The sequence below is a fragment of the Rhamphochromis sp. 'chilingali' genome (assembly GCF_963969265.1).
Source record: "Rhamphochromis sp. 'chilingali' genome assembly, chromosome: 9".
In the NCBI taxonomy this organism is placed as follows: Eukaryota; Metazoa; Chordata; class Actinopteri; order Cichliformes; family Cichlidae; genus Rhamphochromis; species Rhamphochromis sp. 'chilingali'.
In genome coordinates, this window is record NC_137936.1 from 38,424,292 (window position 1) to 38,448,651 (window position 24,360).

At 40.4% G+C, this 24,360-nt stretch overlaps 1 protein-coding gene and 1 long non-coding RNA gene across 6 annotated transcripts; one reads left to right on the plus strand and one right to left on the minus strand.

Moving 5' to 3' along the window:
• On the minus strand, positions 1-9,902 carry LOC308402391. The gene is made up of 3 exons (XR_013972747.1): positions 9,645-9,902; positions 1,777-1,875; positions 1-1,609 (listed from the first exon to the last, which is right to left on the minus strand). It is a non-coding gene; the product is annotated as an uncharacterized lncRNA (long non-coding RNA).
• LOC308402390 (uncharacterized protein) lies at positions 2,978-24,031 on the plus strand. 5 transcript variants are annotated; one of them, XR_013972745.1, is made up of 8 exons: positions 11,035-11,340; positions 13,577-13,628; positions 14,580-14,735; positions 14,969-15,064; positions 15,224-16,491; positions 18,276-18,527; positions 19,201-21,580; positions 23,658-24,031. XR_013972745.1 is itself a non-coding variant. In XM_080891194.1 (7 exons), the coding sequence occupies exon 7, from the start codon at positions 19,335-19,337 to the stop codon at positions 19,965-19,967; it is 633 nt and encodes a 210-aa protein (XP_080747320.1). In that variant the 5' UTR covers positions 11,044-11,340; positions 13,577-13,628; positions 14,580-14,735; positions 14,969-15,064; positions 15,224-16,491; positions 18,276-18,527; positions 19,201-19,334; the 3' UTR covers positions 19,968-21,856. The 5 variants fall into 5 exon arrangements, 3 of the variants coding, with proteins under 3 accessions (XP_080747322.1, XP_080747320.1, XP_080747321.1); XM_080891194.1 differs by lacking the exon at positions 23,658-24,031 and having other exon boundaries at positions 11,044-11,340; positions 19,201-21,856; XR_013972746.1 differs by lacking the exon at positions 23,658-24,031 and having other exon boundaries at positions 11,201-11,340; positions 19,201-20,037.
• The last annotated feature ends 329 nt before the right edge of the window (positions 24,032-24,360 follow it).

The window sequence follows — 24,360 nt, forward strand, 5'->3', positions numbered from 1 at the left end:
TTATATGTTTTATTAAAATGGTTTCCTGGCCTCAAAATGTCTTTTATCAAAGCACAGCTGCTTCAAAATAAGAATTTTTTTGAAATTTGACTAAGACATTAATACATTTCCTCTCTTTATGAATCTTTAAAGAAACACATACACCAAAAACAAAATAGTAGACACAGAAGTTTGTTGTTTCATCTCTTATTCAGACTTGTGCACCCTTAAGCGCTCTCTGAAATGGCATGAATATAAAAAAAATCTGCCAACAATTAACAGCATAAATATAACTTGTAAATAAATAAAAAATTCAACGGAGCCAACAACAACATACTACAGCACAAGTGTACCTGACAGGCCTGCTTGGCAAACAGAAATATTTTTATATAATAATAATGACAATAATGTATTCTTAATTGTTCCCTGTGGGGAAATTCCTCCCTGCATTTTACCCATCCACTCAGTGAAGCAGTGGGCAGCCACTGGGCGCTGGGGGAGCAGTGTGTAGGGACGGTACCTTGTGCTCAGGGATACCACACAGTAGCCGTTCAGTGGATTTGAATCCACGACCTTCCGATCATGGGGCCACCACTCTACCTACTGAACTATCTCTGCCCCTGCAAAATACTCACATTGATTTACAAGAGAAGTGCTGCGGGTTCAGTTTAATCAAGTATTCCAACATGAGTACACATGTTTAACTAACCTGAGTTAAATATGAGTTTATATTCTTCACCATCTGTATGACAGCTTTGGACTGACAAACCTGATATTTTAACATCTCAAGTCTTAACATTATGGGTCCCTTTTATCTTAGGTAAATTTAATTTTGCATTTCTTATTATTTATCAATTTTTGTTAGAGCTACAATTATCTTAATCTGTTATGATGAAAACAAACTGTCCGTATTAATAACATAAATGTCAGAGAAATCTCCAAAAGTTGATTCTGTTCATCTGGACGTTTTCAGTGGGAGAAACATTTCGTCACTCATCCAAGTGACGTCTTCAGTCTCAGCTGACTGCAGGTTTCAATCTTATAAACAGTACATTTGCATAATGACTGAAACCAGCCCACTGAAGGAACAATGGGCTGGGAGGTCAGCATGTGTCAAGAAATGTCAGAGAAAATTTGGTCAGCAAATTATTTATAGAGCTGCACACTTTTATGTAAGAACACATATCACAATGACATGAAGTCATTTTGCCATTTTGACAAAAGTCAAAATGTGTTCTTCTAACAATATCTGAGTAAGACAGTATAATTACTGTTTGGAAGCACGCTTTGATTACTTTAAGCTTAAAGTTAGGCAACTACAGTAAAACCTTGTACTTTGGTGCATTTAAAAGAGGATTTCTTGAAACATCTTCATGTCATTAGCAAAGCTTTCAAATGCAGCTCAGATCTGTACTGAAAATGGGAAAGTAGTCAGGAGTCAGGAGGAGCAATGTCCTGAGCCAAGACGAAGAAGAGTTAACTCAAACCAACTTGTTCACCTGTCCTGATTAAAATCTCAGATGTATCAAAGGGGGGAAAAACAGATTTAAAGTACCACCACTTCACACTTTTGAAGGTTGTTTAGAATCAAGAGCACTTTACACCACACCATTCTCTCTTCTTTGTGAACCTGCAGGAAGGAAATCAAAATATTCAAGAAGCACACAACTACACTGGTCACCCACTGAATGGAGCAAACAAAGTATTTATCTTCTTTGACATAAATCAAAAGGTTAAGACCTAACATCAGGGAGTCATGAAGAATTTGTGATATTATAGTACAGTAGTAAAACTCACCTTTCTTCACACAGTGTTTTTTAAATGTAAGCCCAGCCACAACACCAACAATAACACCAACAATAACACCGATGAGTGCAGCAGCCCATACGGGGAACCCTGAAGAAGAAGAGAAAAAAAATTCCAACTGTGACTACATGTCAGCAACAAACAGCAGGTTTAAACAGCGACCTGAGTGATGTCAGCATAGATAATTCTGTGAAGGAGATGTTCTCACGTCTTAGTGGGTGATGCCATTGACTAGCCAATCAGTGGCATCCAGTCTGTTGACATCACATTTTCGACACTTGCTTGGAATCTTAACCAAGTAGGTACGAGAAAAAAACAACAACCCTTAAATCTCTGTGTGGCGGGGGCGTGGTCTCTGACCTGCTGCAGAGGAGGGGTGATGCAGTGTGCTCACGGGGTGGAGCGAAGAGCATGTGTGCCTGGGCAGGGGATTAACGTGGACTTGTGTTTTTTGTTGTCAGTGAGAAGCAGAGAGGCAGAAGGCAGCAGTGAGCCACCAGGGGAGTTTCTGTGTCCCAGGCTGAATGAGCAAAAACCACAGTGTATTTGTGTGTGGCAAGTAAAAGGGCTGCTACCCAAATTAACCATCTTGTGTGGCGTATGCTTTGGAGAAGAGTTACGTGTGACACTCTAACTTTGTCTTAGTTGCATTTTCATGGAAGCTTCATCTGGACAAACATATTTATCACCTCACTGAAACGTGTAAAATGAATAATTACAGGTTTATATTATCCTGCAATCCAAAATCTTCAAATAGGATTAATATCATTTGACTCTAATAATTTGTTATGATGAAGACAGTGTCCTATCTTTTAGCTTCATTATAATTTTAATTGAAAAATAAAAACAGTAGAACCAAAGTTGTATTAGTGCCCTTATTTTCTTCCACATGTGTGACTGTAACATTGCTGGGTTTTTACATTTTTTCCCTCCATCTAATCTGCCGAGTTATCACTAAAACACTCAGTGGTACATTTGGCTCAATGAGTTTGTTTTCTTTTCACTTGTGGTTTAGAACATATAATTCTTTGTCATGATCTTATTTCCTAAGGATGTCTTTTTATGTCTTTAACAATTGTGTCACACCAGCTTTTTCTAAATTCATCACTAAATTATTGTGAAGTGTATGAGATTACTGTGAGTGTGTTTGAGTGATTTCACAGAAGAAATGTCTTTCATGTCACTTCATACTGACTCATTCCTCCTCTTACAACCGCATCATTAAAACAGAGTCTGTTTTTTTGTTTTAAATTAAGTGAATTTCTTTGAAGGTTAACCCTAAAAAGTCTCAGTCGTCATCAGTGACCTTAACCCTCAGACTATTAGAATGTGATTTAAAACAACACCAACAACAACAACAACAACTAATTAAATACCACCAAAATAATCACAGATCGGGCTGCCTGGCATTAATGTCATCCCCTCCCTCCAACCAGAGGCTGTTCTGTTGCCCCCTTGTGTCTCTCCCCATTTCTCCCCTGCTTCTCTCTCCTCCTTCTGTGCTCACTGGATCTGGTTGTCTGTGGTTCTCGGTGGTGGGGGCTCGCCCAGTGTGCCTCTCCTGGTGGCTCCATGGGAAATGGTATGCCAAGGTCTGATGGCTTTGGGAACTTCCTCTTCTTTCTTTTCCTTTCCCCTTGATCTAACCCCCTGTGCTATGCCCAGTCCTCTAGAGTTGGGTGGAAACCTTCCACTCTCTCAGGAGGTGGCGAGCTGGATGGGCACTCTGTGGGCTGGGTCATTCTGTGACACTTGTGCCTTGGTTGCACCTGTTGGATCTTGGGAGGTGCCTTGAACACTGGTGAGGCCTTCTTGCATGTTTCTAGCTTGGCATGCTGGTGCCCACAGCGGCTTGGTCTTTGCTGTAGGTTGCAGCTACTTGGAGTTTCTGCTTGTGTGGGTTTCTGTCACAATTCTGTGTGTTTGTGTTCAGGCTCTGATAATTTGGAATGCAACAAACATGAGCCACCAAACTACTTGCTGTTTTGTCTGTCCTTGCTACGGTGTTTGGTTTCTGGATTTCATGGTGGTGTATTTTGCCCTCTTTGATGGTAGATGGTTTTTCAGGATATTGGGGGTGAGATGTTTGTGAGGACCTGCGCACATATTCACGGGGGACAGACGGGGTGACTGATGTCTCACGCTTTACCAGCTGGCTTATATGACATTTCAGTTTGCTAATACTTTCTTTCTTCCTTGCTTAACACTTAAGCCCCCTCCCCCTCGGCCCCATGATGCTGCCATCACCATGCTTCACTATAGAGATGGTGTTGGTCAGGTGATGAGTGATGCCTGGTTTCCTCAAAACATTATTTTTGGCATTCAGGCCAAAGGGTTTAATCTTGTTTCATCAGACCAGAGAATTTTGTTTCTCGTGGTCTGAGAGTCCTTCAGATGCCTTTTGGCAAACTCCAGGCAGGCTGTCATGTGACTTTTACAGGGCTTCTGTCTGGCCATTCTACCACATAGGCAATGTTCCCTCTAATTTTTCATGTGTTTGAGCAAACACACAAACTCCCTGAGCGGTCCCTTGGACCACTGTGAGCGACATCAAACGTGTGCACTGTGGTCACGCCAGCATCCAATCCATCCAAGTCACATGGTTTATTAAAATAATCAAATTACAGCATTTACATTTATGTTAGACTACTTTTAATTAACTGCTTTAGCCCACTTACAATGAAAATGTAAAAAAAAAAAATTCTTGTTCATGACCTGTGTAGTATGTTAACACTATTGGAAGTAAAAATAACTTGAACTCCAATTTTAAAAACACAACTTTTTTTTTTTATAAAGCCGGCACAAGGGGCCGCTCAGGGAGTTTGTATGTTCGCTCAGACACATGAAAAACTAGAGGAAACATTGATAAGGACGCTTTCATGGCCTGTCAACGACGTTGATTAGCTGCGTATATACGAATGTGAATTGCATTATTGGCTGAACTATGGGATAAGGTGGCATCGTTTTAAGATTTTTTTTGTGCGCAACGCAGATTTTCTGTGCGCAGAGACCGTGCCAGCAGTGTGCAATTGCGCATGCAGCTTAGAGGGAACATTGCTTATAGATGTGATTGATGAAGTGCTGCAGAAAAGTTTCTTCTTGAAGAGTTTCCTCTCCACAGAGCAATGCTGAAGCGCTGCCACTGACAGATGACTGATGCCTCTGTGCTCACTGGGTCCTTCAGTGTTGCAGTCACTTTTTTCTACCCTTCTACCAAATTTTCATTTTTCTTATTGAATTGAAAAATTAATTTAATCCATTTTGGAATAAAGCTGTAACAGGACAAAATTTGGAACAAGTGAAGTGAGACAAAGTTTTTAGAATCACTTCATTTATAACTCAGCACCATAAAGTCTCATCTGTTATAAAGTTTAAATTACATTTAAATTAAATGTTAAGGTTTTTCTGACATTGTTATAAAGGTATTTGAGGCTGAGTAAATGTTGATATATCATACAGCATTAAATTATAATGACTGGTACTCCTAATGTTGTGACCCACACAACACACAAAGTTACTGAAATCTATTAACTCCTTTGCACAATATAAATATGGCATTCTGAACAAATCCAACAAATTATAATATGATAAATGGTAAACCTGCACTGTGATTTCTGTAAAGGGATCGATATCTGATTTTACACATGGAAATATGCAGGTCCTGAGCAGTGTCACTCTGCCTGTAAAAACTGCTGTAGAACGTATTCTGTCGCTCAGGAGAAGCTATGTATAATCTTTAAATAAAGTCAGAATAAAGCCATCAGTGTTTTGTCTCCTTCTGAAGAAGTCAGTGAAGCAAATCAAATATAAAACTGACAGTTGCAAATTCCATTTTTTAACGTCATTCCTCTTTGACTTTATAATTTCTGCTCACTTTGCACTCCTCCCTATTTCTCTTTTTACATTTCTAGCCTTCATTAATCTAAAAGCCTGTGCCTGCATAACTTGTAATTTCAACTGCTGAAGTAAATTAAATATTTTTAAACAACAAATATTTCTCCTGTACTTCTAAAAAATTAAACATTACATTATTCGATTTTTTTTTAAAACTTTACCATGACTTCTTTATGTTCCTAACAGATCTTTTTGTGTGACTTATTGTGCTGGTTCCTGGAGTTGGGTTTTTTTTTTGTCATTTACCTTGCTGACTGGCTGGTATTTTGGACTTTACCTGAGGGTGGTTGATCCATCTTGTCAATGGAAAATTGTATTTAGTAGTCAGTATAATCTTTTAGTGATATAAGTTTGCATATGGTAGAATACTGCATGTAGTTATTTGTATTAGAAAATATTCAACCATGTATACTTAGAGGCATATAATTAATTGTGTGTGATCTCTAACAGGCTGCAGGCTTGGGGTGCATCCCAGGAATGCACCCCCACGTCTGGGAGCATGAGAGCTCATACCTTGTTTTATTGTTTTACGGCAGGATTAACGTAGCTATGTCTGTTTTAGTTTAAGTGCTTCTTTACATATAGATGAACTGCTGGACTTCCTCACCATGTTATCTAGGGTGGGGGAGACTACCCCCTTTCCTGACCAAGGATGTACCTTTTGTGCTCTCATGACCCTTTGATCAGCAGGACACACACACACACACACACACACACACACACACACACACACACACACACACACACACACACACCTACTGAAGTATAAATAAAGATTGGGGCAGTTTCTTAGTGCGAGTCTCAGTCTGGAGGCTGCCCTTGCTAGCAAGAAGTTCTGTGTGTTTCTCTTCTCTGAGTCTTTACTGAAGAAGTGTTTTAGAATATTTTCCCTAACACATCTTTTCTGTGGAAACAGTACAAAAAGTTTCTCATTAGACAAGTGTAACAGACAATGATGCATACACATCAGAAAACAACATGAATTTGAGAAAACAAATTGTGTAAAATGGTGACCAAACCTTTCCAACATAAATGTTCATGATCAAATAGATGAGGTGGCTCATAAAAATACTTTTCATTTACTACACTTACTCCAAATAGTAGCAATTATTTCAGTTTAGGTAACAAGCTCCATGTAAAGTTTGGCTACAATAGGTGACACCGGGAGCCCATGGCACATCCATGTTTTTCTCTGTAGAAACCTTGTTGTATTTAAAATATGTGGTGGTAAGGCAGAGGTCTAACAGTGTGCAAATCTGATCAGACGTGAAGCTGGTTCTGTTTTCTAAAAAGCTGTCTTGTTGTAGTCATTTTCTGACAGTCTCCACTGCCTCAGTTGTAGTTATGTATGTGAAGAGAGAGACTACATCACAGGAGATTAGTTTCATCATGATCCATCATCTCGAGTTTTTAATGTGATGGGGCATGTTCCTCATGAGGGGAGCTAGGATAGTGGTGAGGTCCTTGGAAATTTTGCAGTTAGCTGAGTTAATATTGCTAACAGTGGGGCAACACTGGCCAGAAAAAAATCCCTCCAAATTGGAGTCTATTAGATAGATATGATACAAACCACTGCATGCACAGTAAAGAAGGTCAGAGATCAACTAGGGAGAAAGACAAAGTCAGCCCTTATGTTGCAGGTTTATCAGAGAAACTCCGGAGATTCTTCTCCAAGCACGACATCCCAGTGTACTTCAGACTCAGCCACACACTCAGACAAAAACTGGTTCATCCAAAAGACAAAACTCCTAAACACAAACTTAAGAACGTAGTGTATGGTGTACAGTTTAGCAAGGAGTACTCAGATCTCTAGACTGGGGAAACCAAACAGCCACTCCATAAATGTATGGCACAACATAGAAGAGCCACCTGGACAGAACAAGAATCGGCTGTACATCTGCATCTAAAGATCAAAGCATCTACATGGATGTTAAAATCACCCACAATAATTATTTTATCTGAGCTCAGAACTAAATCAGATAAAAAGTCTGAGAAATCAGACAGAAACTCTGTGTAAGGCCCAGGTGGACGATAGATGATAACAAGTAAGACTGGTTTCTGAGGCTAAGCTTTCAGGCTTTCAAGTGAATTAAAAGTCTGTCTTGGTCTTTCATTAATTAATAGGCTGGTGTGAAAACTTGCTGCCACACCTCCCCCTCGGCCTGCGCTTCGAGGTTTCTGGTAGTTAGAATGACTCGGGGGTGTTGATTCATTTAAACTAACATAATCATCCTGCTGCAACCAGGTTTCTGTAAGACAGAGTAAATCAATTTGTTGATCAATTATTAAGTCATGTACTAACAGAGACTTGGAGGAGAGAGACCTAATATTTAATAATCCACATTTCACTGTTTTACTTGTTGGTGCAGTTTTCTTATGTTTAAGTTGGTTTGTGCAGATTTTTATTTTTATTTTGTCTGTTTGGAAGCTGACACAGTCTCTATGGAGATGGGTTTTTGGGGGGGTAGCAGGAGGAGAGAAGCTGCAGAGAGGCGTGTAAGACTGCAACTCTGCTTCCTGGTCCCAACTCTGGATAGTCATATTTTGGGGGGTTTAATAAATTTGTCCATATTTCTAGAAATGAGAGCTGCTCCATCCAAAGTGGGATGATGCCGTCTGTCCTAACAAGACCAGGTTTCCTCCAGAAGGTTTGCCAATTAAATCCCACAACGCTTTTTGGACACCACTCAGACAGACAGCAATTTAAGGAGAACATGCGGCTAAACATGCGAGTCATGGTCTGACTAGGGAGGAGACCAGAGAAAACTACAGAGTCTGAAATTGTTTAAATTTCCATCAGTGTTGCCTGCTCTGACCCCTGGAAGACAATTGACTATGGGTGCTGTTGTCTTTACCTCAGGGCTGAGACAGATTTTGGTAGCCCGACTGGAGAAATTTTGCGAGCCCTGTACCTTCATATGTCTCAGAACAGAATCACCAATTACCAGAGTTTGATCCCTGGCAGGTGTGTCGCCAAGTGGGGAAAACAGTTAGATACATGAATGAGTTGGTGGTGTACCTGGAGCTTCTGTTTAAGACTGTGCTTCCTCCTCACCGTCACCCAGCCATCCTGTTTACCTGGCTGCTCAGGACAATATGCTGGGGCTTATGCTACCTTCGGCTGCACCGGCTACAGGGGCCTGGCTAGCTTCGGTTGTTCAAAGCCGTGATGTTAAGTCTCCAATTCAGTAATCCTCCTGCAAAGCTGCAGAGCTGCGGCTACATTTATTACAAGTATCATTATTACTAAAGGAGGCCGAGGAGTAACCAGATGTCTCACACACTGAGCAGGAAAGTGCAGAGGTACAAGTGAAGAGGACACACTGCTAGTGAGTCAGCTACGAGTCAAGCTAGCAAATCCCTAAAGAGATAGTGAGTGAATACTAGGACTATAATTAGCGAGTGAACAAACAGAGTGCTTCAGACAGGGCATACGAAGATTATACTATGAAATAAGACAATAAGACAAGTTTTTAATTAAACTGGGTACACAGATAAGTTACACAAAAACACCACTGTGTCCTAACAGCAACACAAAATGATACTCTAGAGAGAGCCAACACCAAGTAATAGCACCACCCAGAGTGTGAATATGATGCCATTAATGTTTAAAAATGAAAAATAAAGCAGAGTGAGATTTACCATGGAAGTGTTATTTCAAGAGTCTGCAAGCATGCTCAGGTTTAAAAAACACCAATATTTTGATAGAGAAATTAGCTTGGGGCATCATGTAAGAGTTCATAAACAAATCAGTCACAACAGCAAGTTCATCTTCTATAATATACAGTATGTGTTTGCGAGTTTAGTTTTTCAACATTCAGTTAGAAACTGACAGCTTTTTTCCAGCATGCACATCGTCTTTTATGTTCATGTCTTTCCTCCCCGACCACATTCTTAGTGTTCAGTCTAAGCACATATTCACATTTTAGTGTTCACACTTATTTGAAGAATTATATCTCACTCACCATGATGCACACAGATCTCTGAAGAAATCCGATGCCATTTTTCCATCTGTGTGGCTACACAGTGATAACAGCCAGGCTCAGTTACAGTAGTCTGGACGGTGACGTGGAAGCGACCTTGTTGTTCTTCATCCTGCACCGTCTTAAAAGGAAGTGTTTTGTTGTCACTGTCCCACCACTCAACTGTAGGTTTAGGAGAAGCACCTGGAACTTGACACTGCAGCAGCCCCTTTTCTTTAAGTATTGTGACATAGGGTTTTGGAGCTGCGCCTGTGAGCACATCATAGACAACAAACAACAGTGTTAACAATGTAACAATATGACATGTTGTCATCAATTGTTTCTACTGTTTCTGCATAAAGGAGTTAGTTTGATAAAGAAAAAGCAAAGCAGAGTACCACCTTAATCCTCCAGCATTGTTAACATGAGTTTTTACTGTAAATAACCCTCGTACCTTAAAAAGAGATGAGTTTGGGCAAATTTGCAGAGAAAGAGAGAATGATGCATTAGAGCAGCTAGTCTATATATCCAAAATCAATTATTTAAATGTATCCTCAGATGAACAATAATACATGATGTTATGCAATGTTATTATTTATTTAACAAAAAGCAAACTAAAATACAAAAAACACTAAGTATACCCTTACTGCATATGCATATATATATATGCATATATATATATATGCATATGCTAGCCTTTTAGCCTTTGATCTTCACAGGAGTGGACATCCCACCAAATTCACCTCAAGGTCAGACCATGTGATCCTCAGATAACCTACAATCATCAGATAACCCTTGCCTTGCAATTAATATTAACAGAATATGCTGCTTGCAAACATATGCAGTCTTTTTCAGCTTTGAAAAACTTAATTCAACTTTGTAAACATCAAAATTTTACCTTTGAAAATGATATAAATCTGTTAAATGACCTATTGTCAGAATTATCTGGAATAAATAATCACAATTTTTTTTAATATAATACACCGCAAAGGCTCATTGGGGTTGAACAAAATTTCCAAAGTAATTTTAAAAACTATTTGCACCATAGAAGAAAAACAATAACTGTGGAGCTACTCCATGTTTATGTTTGGGAACATTGATTTCTTTTTTGGGGGGTTTACAGGGTTTATTTGGAGGTGTGCTCCTAAACTTTAGATCAGCTGTAAAACAGCCAGTTTCAGTTTAAGTGTCGTTTTCAATAAATTGCATGCTCGTTTTTTTTGTCTCATTCCCATGTCTTCTTGTTGCATGGTGAAGCTCTACTTGGAACCTTGTTAAGAAAAATTATTTCCAAAAAAAAAAAAAAAAAATCATTAAAAATATGATTTTGTGCCCTTTTTCAAGTTGCCTTAAACTTTTGATTGGGACTGTACACTGAAAAAAGTGATATTGTCTCCTTTTAAATATAGCATATTATATTTTGGTATATCTTTTCAATTCAAATGAGTAATTCCTGTCTACATATATAATTCGAGTAACTCCAGAATACATTCCCTGCGTTTTAATCCAATTAATTTTAGTTAATTAAATGTAGCTCAAAATGCTTAAGTATGTTTTTCATAGCCTCCTGCTGGGCCATTTTGCGCATGCGTTAGGACAGGCCACCATTTTGCACGCGGACTGAAGAAGCGGACTCTTTGTGTGCTGCAAGCGGGCTCAAGTTAATCGCACAACTTCATATAAAGGTGGTCTAGCTTCGGTAAGTAAACCTTTTACGGTCGTTTTTGTTTTATTTTTTTTTTACCTCAGTCAAAGCATGTTGACTCTTTAAGACGTGTGCACATGGAGAAAGAAGTCTAAGTAGTTGTACACCTCTGAACTTTGTCATGAATTTGACTTAAGCTAGCTATGTGCTCTATTAGCTACTGCTCTATTAAAAGAGTAATTGTATTGATGCGTTAAAATGTCATATGTTTTTAGCTTAGTTCTTGTGGCACACTTTGTACTAACAAATTATGGAACGAGGCAATTTCTCTGTAGTTAGCTGTAAAGTTCACTGTACAGTCGCCTGCAGTTTTAAGTTGAGAAATCGTCCCTCCCGCCACAACATTGGCATTAATAGTCGGGCGGGGGAGGGGGCTTCTGAACGCACCTGCACAGTCAGGGTGCAGTAGGAAATAAGTAGGATTGGCGTTGCACAACGTCTTTTGTGCAGAAAAAAATAATGGTTGTAAACTGTGGAGGAGAATAACTCAGTGGTTGCCAAAAATGTGAGATCAAAAGGCACTGAGAGTGATGTTTGTCAGAACTGAAATTAACTCAGAAAAGAAGTTGCTTCACTTGATAGAGCTGTTGAGTGCAAGACCTGTCAGCGGTCTGGTTTAGCATTTAAAGCCTCGCTACGTGCTTCCAAACCGCTGCATTTAATCTCAGAGAAAACTAACACAGAAGTAAAGCAAGTGTGTAAGTTCATCTCTTTATGTTTGCATAGTATTTCCATGTTGAGCTTAACAACCGATGTATGGAGCCACAGCTGGACTGGCTGTCGGAGTTTTGTATTGTGGGGGAAAGGAAGCGATTTGTTTTATACTTCAGCTAGAATGAAAAAAGACACAAAGCTGGAGTTATTCGGTGTCTTCATGCTGAACAGCTAAAACTTCTTCCCTCATTCTCCCCCCTCCCTCTCCTGTTGCTACTTCAATCATGAAACTGATCGATTATCAGCTGATCGGCTTTTCTGTCGCTAGTCTCTCTCATTTGTTAGTCACCCAGTTTGCGCTAGAAAGAGGAAAACGGCAGATAAACAACAGCAGCACGTTTAAGCTTGATAAGCTGTTGCTAGAATTTTTTTAATATTACTTCTAGTATCCGCTTATGTTTTCTGGAGCCACAGCCGTAATAGCTGCTGGTCATGATAGTTTGGATATGTGGTGAGAAGGAAACATGAAGGTGAAACCAGGAGAAGTTTTTACTGAATCATTAGAGCTGAACAGGTAATGAAGAAACAGGTTTACATTTTAGGTCACATGAATGAGTTGAAGGGAAGTTATGAACTGTTTATGAGAGACAAATAACACCAGGATCCTTTTCTATGTAGCTGACATCTGGTAACTGTGCAGGGGCGGATCTAGCAAAGTTTTGCCAGGGGGCCAGGTAGGGCATTAACAGGGAAAGGGAGACACAAAGACATAATTTTCTTTCTTATTCTCATTTAAAATGTCTAGCTTTTAATAAATAATTATTCTAAATCTTACTACCAAAGTGGTGATCTGGTTAAATGTATAGAGATCCATTATTGTATGTAGTAAATATTAAGTCTAATATATGCCCTAGTAATAGTAGTACATATAGCACTTTTTCCTTTGGGAAGGTACGCTGTCTGCGCTGTCTGCAACTGTATTGAAGAAAAATGTTGAATCAAATTATTATAGAAAAATAATTGATTTCTGTGCATTAAAGTAGATTACGTCAATTAAGCATTATCAGGCGAAGGGTGCGGGGTGGTTTCCTAATATTTTTGCTGGGAGTTGGCAGTCCTATTAGTTAGTTTAATATTTCTATGTACTGTTTAGAATACCTGAATAAGGAGGATGGTGTAAGTTTTTTAGGTTGATCAGTATTGCTGAAGTATAAAATATTTTGGGTGCAGTGTATTTTTTGCATACAGGTATAACAGAATAGCTTTAATGTTTTGTTTTTAAAACTGAGTATGAACTTATACAAAATGCAGCAAAATATTTATAAAAACAGTTTTATTTATTATAAAATACACTATATCGGATTCATATCGGCATCGGCAGATAATCAAATTTATGATATCGGTATCGGACATAAAAAAGTGGTATCGTGCCATCTGTAGTTTGCACAGAGGCACAAGTAAGATTTGTTTTGTTACAAGGGAGTATCATGAAGTAATGCACTAATGGCTTGGAAACGGTAATTGTTTGTCTTTCTAAAGTTTTTATTTTATTTTATTTGTCTTCCTTTTCTGGCAGATTTTCTTCCCCTTATGTGTTACTGTTTATTCAAGAAGATGGTGTTATTTTGGTAAGTACATGCAAATTCCTTACATATTTATCACAACAGTATTTGTCACAGTATTGCAGGGACAAGTTTATCTATCTCATCTTAAGGGTTCTTGTGATTATTAATATTGATATTAATTAATATCAATTAATATATATGATTAAATTTCTTTTATCCAGGACAAAAGAAAAAAAAAACTTGCGAAAGTGAAATGAAAAACAGGAATTTAGTTCTTGTGAGTTAAGAGGATGCAGAGCATAGGGTTAGATGGAGGTGGATCATTCACTGTGGTGATCCCTGAAGGAAACAGCCAAGAGAAAAAGGATCAGATTGCAAAAAAAAATGTGGTTTGTTTGCATACATGAGTCTTTACGGTACCCACAGGACTCCTGAAGTATAAGTACTCTGAAGTTTGCAGAGCAATTTCAGAGATGTTTGGGGCTTACATGGCAAGCATGTTTTTAGTTGCACATCTAAATTTTCTCTGCTCTCTGTTGCTGATGGCAGAGTTCTGCCCCGCTGACCTCACAGGTGAGACACTCCCACCAGTGGACAAAGAGCACAGGAAAATGTGTTGCCAACCACCTGAAACAGACAAATATCTGCTTTTTAAAACCCTTTAAACCCGTTAAATGGACTGATGCCATTCATTTCTTCTTTGATTAACAGTAGTAACATCCTTCATGCACTGTATACTAACCCATATGATAATCATGCTTTATGAAGTGATGGCAATTGCATTGTAGCATTTAATGAAGAAATAACAAAATAATCATACCAATGATTAAGCACCAGTCTTCTTTTTTTTTGTGTGTGTGTGTGTGTGTGTGTGTGTGTGTGTGTGTGTGTGTGTGTGTGTGTGTGTGTGTGTGTGTGTGTGTGTGTGTGTGTGTGTGTGTGTGTGTGTGTGTGTGTGTGTGTGTGTGTGTGTGTGTGTGTGTGTGTGTGTGTGTGTGTGTGTGTGTGTTACAGGTAAATGCTGAATTCCAGTGTATTACAACACTTCAACTGGAGATGACCTTCGCGGCACAGTTAGACAGAATTACACCTCAGTTGATGACAGTTTTCCAGAAGAAGGGCGGTGTTTCTGGGCAGAAACTTGCCCACCACTTGCAGATCATGCAAGAGGTAAATCTGAATATTGCAAATTCTATTTGGATTTCTTTTGTCTTAAGTGGCAGGTCACTGGTGAGTCCAATAAGCCGTTTTAGGTGACCAGCCAAGCAATCTAAATTTTGAAATTTCATATATAAATTTTATTTACTATGTTTGAACTGACATATGATAAAATTTACTTATTGCGAATGTCAGACATTGTTCTTTTTTCCAAATTGGTTTAATCAGCAACTCTCTTTAAACAGGCTGAAAGTGATGTTAAAGTGAAAAGGGAAGCAGTTCTCAGGGCACTTTGCCTCTACCTTGGTGAAGAGGACGGAAGCCTTATTCGGGAGTTCTTTGTAAGTCATTTAAGTCATTGTAAGCAAGTCATCTATACACACACTTTTTAGATAGATATCTGTGTGTGTGTGTATTACACACACACACACAAACGACTAGATTGGAATTTAATTGTAGAGTTAATTGTTTTTTCTTTTACCTTTTTATTAAATGTTTAGGACATTGAAGGAGATGATATCCAGAGAGACCTGAAGAAGCACACCATGGGCATTTATGTCATCAACAGGGAGGATGGACAAAATGGACATTATGATGACATTGGAATATTTGTTGAAGGGGAGATAGTCATGGACAACATTGGATCTCTGGCCCAAGCTTGTGCATTGATGCTTGGAGTAATCTATGCACTAAACCTAGCCTTCCCCAAGGAATTGAAGGACTATTATGAATTCATTTAGAAAGTGTTGATGGGATTCGATGGTGAAAAGCTCTCCCCCAAAGTCTTTGGGCTGAAGAACAAAATTGCTACCGGATAGGAAGATTTCTAAAATAACACATCAAGAGAATGCTGTTATGTAAATTACCAATGACTGGTGCTCTTGTGAATAGGAGTGAGACTCTTGTACAACCATCATTTGTTCTGTGTTATGTTTCGATTGAACATTTTAACTTTCAATAATGAATGTTTCACGCGTGGTACATTTGAGTAGCTTGAAGAGCAACTTTGTAATTATTCAGTAATAGCTGCTGCCCTGCGTATAATCAGTGTTAACTCAACCGGCAGTGCCGTAGCAATCGTGAGTCACGATTGCTAACGTTATCGTGATTCGTGAGACTAGCATTTCCCTCCTCAGGTTGCTAGCTGGCTAACGTCATGCATGCTACTGATTAACCTTAACTTTGGGATAGGTCAGTGATGCAGTCAAGTATTATTATCAGATTAGACAAGATTACTTTGTATGTTGCTGCATTTCAGGATATCTATAAAGACGCATATCTTATTTATGCCATTGACGTCTGAACACATAAATAGTTCTCGTCTTTCTTTAGGTTCATAGATCAAGGGCGACATCTGTTGGTGAAACTGTAATATGAAACCTATATCTTCCAGTAATATAGATTTCCTACTTGCGCATTTATATCAAATTATGTACAGCATGTTTATATTGCCATTTGCCATTATGAAAATCTATACATGTAAAATATAGTTAGTAATTTTTAAATGTACCAGTGACTTACTTAATTTATTAGTCTTATAATGCAATCTTTCGTAGGCCTACTGTAGATTCAAAATTGTATTTCTGTAAAATCCCTGAATATTTTCTCTTGTATGCAGGGTCAATGCTTAAATATGTTCAAGGAGGATCTCAAGGACAGGATGAACCATCCAGTAGTAGTGCCATCCCTGGACATCAACCACCAGCCATTGTAGACCCTGCAACAATCCCTAGCCAAGAAGAACAAGAACCATCAACCACCAGTTCAGGTACAGTTCCATACACAAGTACCACTGAGAGTCCTGTCACTGAGAGACTATCAGAAAGTGACACTGTGGAGACATGTGTGCCCCCTTCAACCGATCCTGCTCTTTGGCCAGCTCACATTGTAGATGCTGATCGTGTTGAAATTGTGCGGAGAGGTCCTTTTAATGTCAGCTCTGATTTTAATTTTCCAAAGGGGCCTGATGGAAGAGCATTTCACACTAGCCTTAAGTTCAAAATTCTTCCCAATGGAGAAAAGGTTCACCGGAGCTGGTTAGTGTACTCACCGCAGAACAATGCTGTGTTCTGCTTTGCATGTAAGCTTTTCAGTGTGAAGGATATAAAGCTGAGTACAGAGGGCTTCAGTGACTGGTCGAACATCAACATCCGTTTGAGGGGTCATGAGTGTAGCCAAGACCACATACAGTGCATTCTTAAGTGGAGAGAACTGGACACACGGCTAAAGAAAAGCATGGCAATAGATCAACAGGAGTTGACCTTACTAGAGGCAGAAAGGAAAAAGTGGCGAGAGATTCTCAAACGATTACTCTCAATAACTCTCTCACTGGCTTCCAGAAATTTGTCTTTTAGGGGCTCTTCTGACTGTCTTTATGAGCCGGACAATGGCAACTTCTTGAAGGAAGTAGAGCTTATGGCAACATATGACCTTGTAATGGCAAATCACTTGGCCAACATAAAAGATGAAGGTTCCCACACACATTACCTCAGCCCTGAGACACAGAACGAACTAATTCAGATTATCTCTTCAGAAACATTCCGCGCCATTGTGAAGCAAATCCAGTTGGCAAAATACTTCTCCATCATTCTTGACTGTACTCCAGATGTGAGTCACACTGAACAAATGTCAGTCATAGTACGCATTGTTTGTTTCCAAGCACAACCAGATATTAAAGAATACTTTCTTGGCTATATAAATGTGGAGCAAACAACTGGCCTTAACCTGTCCAATGTTGTCCTTGACAAGTTGAAGGAGCTTGGCATTCCATTTGAAAACTGTCGAGGACAGGCCTATGACAATGGGGCCAACATGAAGGGGAAGAAGCAAGGTGTTCAGGCCAGACTGCTACAATTAAACCCGAGAGCATTGTTTGTGCCTTGTGGAGCTCACACGATGAATCTGGTCATAGCTGATGCTGCCAAGTCCTCTCCAGATGCAACTGGCTACTTTGGGTATTTGCAGAAGTTGTTCAATTTCTTTTCCAGTGCCACCCAGCGATGGGCCATTTTAACAAAACATGTGAAATTGACACTTAAATCTTGGAGTGACGTTAGATGGGAAAGCAGGCTTCAAAGTGTAACTGCTGTCCGGAGTCAGACAAAAGAAGTGAGGGATGCTCTCCTGGAGGCCAGAGAAGCTGTAAGTGATGCAGTCGCAAAGGTGGAGGCTCAAGTGCTTGCTGAGGAAGTAGCCTCATTTCGATTTTTGATTTGCTCCATCGTGTGGTGTGAACTTCTTACAATCACAAACCAGGTGAACAAGTTACTACAGTCCAGCTCCATGCAGCTCGATGTTGCTGTCAGGCTCATTGACACTGCCAAAAGTAACCTCTCTAAATACAGACAGTCTGGGTTTGATGAGGCTGTGTCAGCTGCCAAAGAACTCTGTGAGGCCCTGAACATAGAACCACAGTTGAAGGAGAAAAGGCTCAGGAGCACAAAAAGGCAGTTTGCATATGAAGCTGTTGATGAGCCCCTCCATGATGCCCTTAAAAAGCTTGAGGTCACATTTTTCAATTGTGTTGTGGACTCTGCTTTAATCTCCCTACAGGAGAGGTTTGAGACCATGAATCAAGTGAAGGAGAAATATGGAGTGCTGCTTGATTTCAGCAAAGTGAATGGGATGTCCAAGGAGGATTTAAAAAAACACTGCACTGAAGTACAGAAGACACTGACAGATAAGGGAGTAGCTGACATTGATGGACCTGAGATGATGCAGGAAATCATCAACCTTCCTCAGCTGCCACCACAGACGTCTGCTTTGGAAATGCTGTCATTTTTACATGACAATCAGCTTCAAGAGGTATATCCCAATCTGTGGATTGCTCTGCGTATTGCACTGACCCTGCCTGTCACAGTTGCCTCTGCTGAGCGAAGCTTTTCAAAGCTCAAACTCATTAAAACGTACCTGCGTTCATCAATGGGGCAGGAACGTTTAAGTGGTCTGGCTGTTATCAGCATCAATGGTGACGTGGCTCAGAAGCTATCATATGATGACCTTATAGCTGATTTTGCAACCAGAAAATGCAGGCGTGTGCCTCTCTAGGCCCTAGAGAGGCACACCACGCCTGCATTTTCTGGTTGTCAGAGTATGCCCTAGAGTCTAGGGCATACTCTGACAACGAATTGTAAAAATGTTTAACATAGTTACTTAAGGAATGTGGCTTTTGTGTTCAAATTCTTATTTTTCTTATTTAAGTTTCTTATTTAAATTCTATTGTGAAACTATTTGTAAATATATTAATAATAATACTATTATATTATATATATTATTTTTTTATAAAAAAAATTACACATTATTGCCAGGCTCTTTGTTCTTGTTCCAATGTTCAATTTTTGTTTCAGTATTTATTTGTAACAGTATTTTTAACCTCCTTTAACCTTATTTATTTGTTTAACTGTCATGTTTGTTGTTATTTAATTAAACAAATTCCACTGAGAAATTCAAAAGTATTAATGTTTTTTTTTTTTCTCAGTGGCGGGGGGCACCATAAAGCATTTGTGCTTAGGGCACCCAAATGGCTAGCAACGGCCCTGCATGGCAGTTCCCTCTGCAGAGTTTAAAACCAAACACACCTGAGCTTACTTCTTCACAAACACAGAAGCAAACATGGACCACGACCTGAAACACGAGTCTGAAGAGAAAAACGGGGCTGAGGACGCTAAAGCCAGTCATGAAGTGGCCACCATCCGGCGAATCTACAGGTTAGAGGCGTTGGAAAAGCTACGTGAAGATGTGACGAGCATCATTGAACACTTCATGGAGGATGGCTTTCCGGTTTTAGACCGCTTCATGGAAGAGTTTCTGGAGAGCGATGGAGACACGACAGAAAGTGACGGAGACACGAGAGAAAGTGACGGAGACGAGAGAGAAAGCGAGTTCAGTGAGAGCGAGCCTGAAATGCTGCCGGATCAAACTTTCCCTGAGGAGCAACCTGTGACATCATCTGTTTATCCTGCAAGGGAAGTCGTGACTCTTAGTGAAGGAAAGCAAACAGTTGCTCCCGAGGGGAAACCTTCAGCATCTGAAGAGCGAGAACAGGAATCCGATCCTGAGATCAGACCTCAGATGCCCCAGGACAGAAAACGCACAGTCAGCCATGACCGTCAGGGTCTGCGGAGGGAACAAGGAACCCAAACAGAGAGTGCCGAGGACGCACCTGTGAGAGGGTTACTGCGCATACCACTGAGGAGAACACTGAGAGCACTGGGAAGGAGGCTCCAGCAGGCTGGGGAAGAGTGATCTCCACCAACTCACCGAGCACGCTTTGGTCGTGTTTGTGTTCAAAACAGCAAATAAAAAAGAAAAAACAGTCTAAATTGTCCTGGATTTGTCTTGTATTTAAATCCACAGCAGTGAACCATGTAAAGGTGCTTTTTGATATCTGGACTGGACTCTGATTGGATGAGTGTTAGGTTTGTAGCTTGAACCTATTCGCTGGAACGTTAAGACAATATAATTACACTGCAAGCAAGACGCAAGTAGGCAAACTTCTTCATGGTACTCGTGCACGGGAGAGATTGGACAGAGCGCCGTCCCTTCGCTTGACCCCAGTAGCTCTCGTCCGTCCTCCCATACACTATCCTTTTATTGAGGTTACATGAATATGCATAGGTTCATTAACATACGACGTCTACATACAAACAAAGAGTACCTTGCCTGTGTGTGTGTGTGTGTGTGTGTGTGTGTGTGTGTTGCTGATCAAAGGGTCAAACATCCTTGGTCAGGAAGAGGGTAGACTAGACCCCCCCCGGTGAGGAAGTCCAGCAGTTCATCTAAACAGAAAAGCACTTAGACTAAAACAGACGTAGCTACGTTAATCCTACCATAAAACAATAAGAGAAGGTATGACCTCTCTCATGCTCCCAGGATGTAGGTGTGGAATGCACACCAAGCCTCTGTAGCCTGTTAAAGATCACACAACTTATCACTACACAATTGATTATACACCTCTAAGCATCTATGGTTAAATATTTCTAAGCATAAATAACAATCAACAATACAAACTCTAACAATGAGAGAAGCTGAGCTGGGAGTTGTCTCCAGCTTTTATATCTGCTTCCTTCTCGGCTCGTTAGAGAGTCAGAGATATTTAATGACGGGCATTCAGAGGAACTATTTTATTACCTCGAGTGAAACTAAGCAGCTACATGAAGGTGGAGAAGGTAAATGTGCTGACCAGTCATATTTCTGGGTAGGAGGAATACGTTACATTTTACTTCCACATTTCTGGAGACGAGCACAAAACGACGATTTCTGCGTTACCTTGATGTGCTTCACGCCGCAGCTCACCAGGCGGCTTTGCTGAAACGGATCCCAGCAGATGTCAAAGATCTGGAGAACAGAAGAATCGTCCGTTATCGGGTTTATGTGAAAACGCGTGCATGCACAGTGGAAGTACGATGAGAAGGAAACACTTTCAAACTCTGTAAAAGATTTTTTATTGAGATCTGATTGGTGTGTGGTGCTTCACGCTGATTTTCTGTCCCGCTCAGACGGCACCGCCCAGAGGCTTTGCCAGACGGCGGCAAGCGGCGAGGCTTAACTGCAGAGGAAGCTGATTGGTGCACGCTCTCACCCTGTCCGAGTGTCCCGTGGCCGTGGCCAGGATCTTCCCTCTCTTCCACTCCCAGATACACACCGTGTTCTTGGCGTCCAGGCCGACCGAGGCCAGCCGCTGCGGAGGAGAGATGGGGACGGTTACGCATCCAAAATGTCTACAAACAATTTAAAAAAAGAGGCTGAACGTGCAGAAATCTGACAGCTCATCTGCTTCATACGTGCAAAAGCTTAATCCAAGCTGACAGAGGGCGGGGCTCCCTGCTCGATTAGCCTGACGCTCATGTGACGTGTTTGTAAGTGTAAATATAGCAACTCTGCAACATTTCAGATGAACTCAAGGGTTTGCTTGGAAAGGCTCAGGTCAAACTGCAGGAATGTCTTAAAGACATAAAGACCTGGATGGCCGCTAACTTTCTGCTTCTTAATTCAGATCAAACTGAGGTTAATGTACTCGGCCCTGAAAAGCTTAGAAATATGGTATCTAACCAGATTCTTACTCTGGATGGCATTACCTTGGCCTCCAGTAACACTGTGAGGAACCTTGGAGTCATTTTTGACCAGGACATGTCCTTCAACGCACATATTAAACAAATATGTCAGACTGCGTTCTTCCATTTGCGCAACATCTCTAAAGTTAGAAATATCCTGTCTCAGAGTGACGCTGAAAAACTAGTTCATGCATTTATTACTTCCAGGCTGGACGACTGTAATTCATTATTATCAGGATGTCCTAAAAACTCCCTGAAAAGCCCTCAGCTGATCCAAAATGCTGCAGCAAGAGTCCTGACAGGGACTAGAAAGAGAGAGCAGATTTCTCCTGTTTTGGCTTCCTGTTAAATCCAGAATTGAATTCAAAATCCTGCTCCTCACATACAAGGTCTTAAATAATCAGGTCCCATCTTATCTTAATGACCTTGTAGTACCATATCACCCTATCAGAGCACTTCGCTCTCGCTCTGCAGGCCTACTTGTTGTTCCTAGAGTATTTAAAAGTAGAATGGGAGGCAGAGCCTTCAGTTTTCAGGCCCCTCTTCTGTGGAACCAGCTTCCAGTTTGGATTCAGGAGACAGACACTATCTCTACTTTCAAGATTAGGCTTCAAACTTTCCTTTTTGCTAAAGCATATAGTTAGGGCTGGACCAGGTGACCCTGAATCCTCCCTTAGTTATGCTGCAATAGACGTAGGCTGCCGGGGGATTCCCATGATGCATTGAGTTTTTCCTTTCCAGTCACCTTTCTCACTCACTATGTGTTAACAGACCTCTCTGCATTGAATCATATCTGTTATTAACCCCTGTCTCTCTTCCACAGCATGTCTTCATCCTGTCTTCCTTCTCTCACCCCAACCAATCACAGCAGATGGCCCCGCCCCTCCCTGAGCCTGGTTCTGCCGGAGGTTTCTTCCTGTTAAAAGGGAGTTTTTCCTTCCCACTGTCGCCAAAGTGCTGCTCACAGGGGGTCATATGATTGTTGGGGTTTCCTCTGTATCTATGAAGCGCCTTGAGGCGACTTTTGTTGTGATTTGGCGCTATATGAATAAAATTGAATTGAATTAATAATAATGGATTGGATTTATATAGCGCTTTTCTAGGCACCCAAAGCGCTTTACAATACCACTATTCATTCACTCTCACATTCACACACTGGTGGAGGCAGCTACAGTTGTAGCCACAGCTGCCCTGGGGCAGACTGACAGAAGCCAGGCTGCCATATTGCGCCATCGGCCCCTCTGGCCAACACCAGTAGGCAAGTAGGGTAAAGTGTCTTGCCCAAGGACACAACGACCAGGACAGAGAGCCTGGTCTTAATGCGTGTTTTGTTTGGGTTTCCACCAGTGTGGAATTACCAAAAACAGAGAGGGCATAGCCGAACATATGAAACAGGAAAGTAATCCCTTTATTTCAAGAAAGTAACTGTATTCTAAATGCCACCTTTTTAAACGGTAACTGTAACAGAATACAGTTACTCATATTTAGTATTTTAAATACGTAACGGCGGTACATGTAGTCTGTTACTGTCTGTGTGGCACACGAATGAACAGAAATGTTGAAAGGTTTTTTAAATCCAACCAGTAAACTGATTGACATGTTCAAACAGTACAGACATCTGTGCCACGTAGCAGAGAGATGGTAGGTGTGATACCGCTACAGTTTCTCTGCTTCTTTCTGTCAGTGTAACTTCTGGTGGGAGTTTTGTGGTTTTACTGCAGTATAAATGAGAACACCAGCTGATGTTTTTTCCTGTGAAGTTGGTACACGAGGCTGGCCTTTTTAATAAACATGTTCCTTCATGTTCTGCATTTTAATGCCATTAACTCAGAGCTCTCCCATCATGACTCCTCATTGGAAACTTTTGGTTTTACATCTACAGGTCAGCAAAGGATGAGTGTCTTACTGTTCTCTTCCTCCTCCTGCCCCCTACCTGCTCTGTGCTGCTGCTTGCGCGTGGCCGCTGATTAGACCTTGTGCAATCTACAGCTAAGCGAGGCCTGGTGCGCGCCGCTCCGCCAGGTGAGCTGAATTAGAGCAATCAAGGGCTGGCGTGCCTAGTAGACCTTAAAATGCATGCAGCAGCAGTCATTTGACATGGGTGCAACGTACTGAGAGGACAGCAAACAAAGCACAATCCACTTTCCACTGTGAGGAAGACTTTGAGCTAGACGGGCTATCGGAAAGCTCTTGGACTCATATTTGCTGCTTATATGTTTGGGAACTATGGAAGCTCAATTGTGGAAATGTATTTATGCTTTGGGAAATAGTTACTGCATTTAAGTTTAAAAAATTATATTGATATTAAAATGAATGTTTAAGTTTGAATAAATTGTTTATGTAGATAGTGTTACCCACATATTTATGTTAATTAATACTAAAAATAGTTACCCCAAATCCTTGGTTAAAGTCTCTATTAAAATATTTGCAAACTCTAAAATCTATACTTTAAAAATTTAATTGTTTATAAAAAGTGTAAAATGCAAGGTAGACACATTTTGTGTATTTAAGAACAGTTTATTTCATCTTTGTTGTTTGAAATTACTCAGCTCTGTGATTTAAAAAAAAAAAAAACCCCAAAAAAA

Excerpts from the sequence above, each read along its gene's own strand:
- LOC308402390 (XM_080891196.1), top strand. The coding sequence starts at position 19,335 with ATGGACCACGACCTGAAACACGAGTCTGAAGAGAAAAACGGGGCTGAG.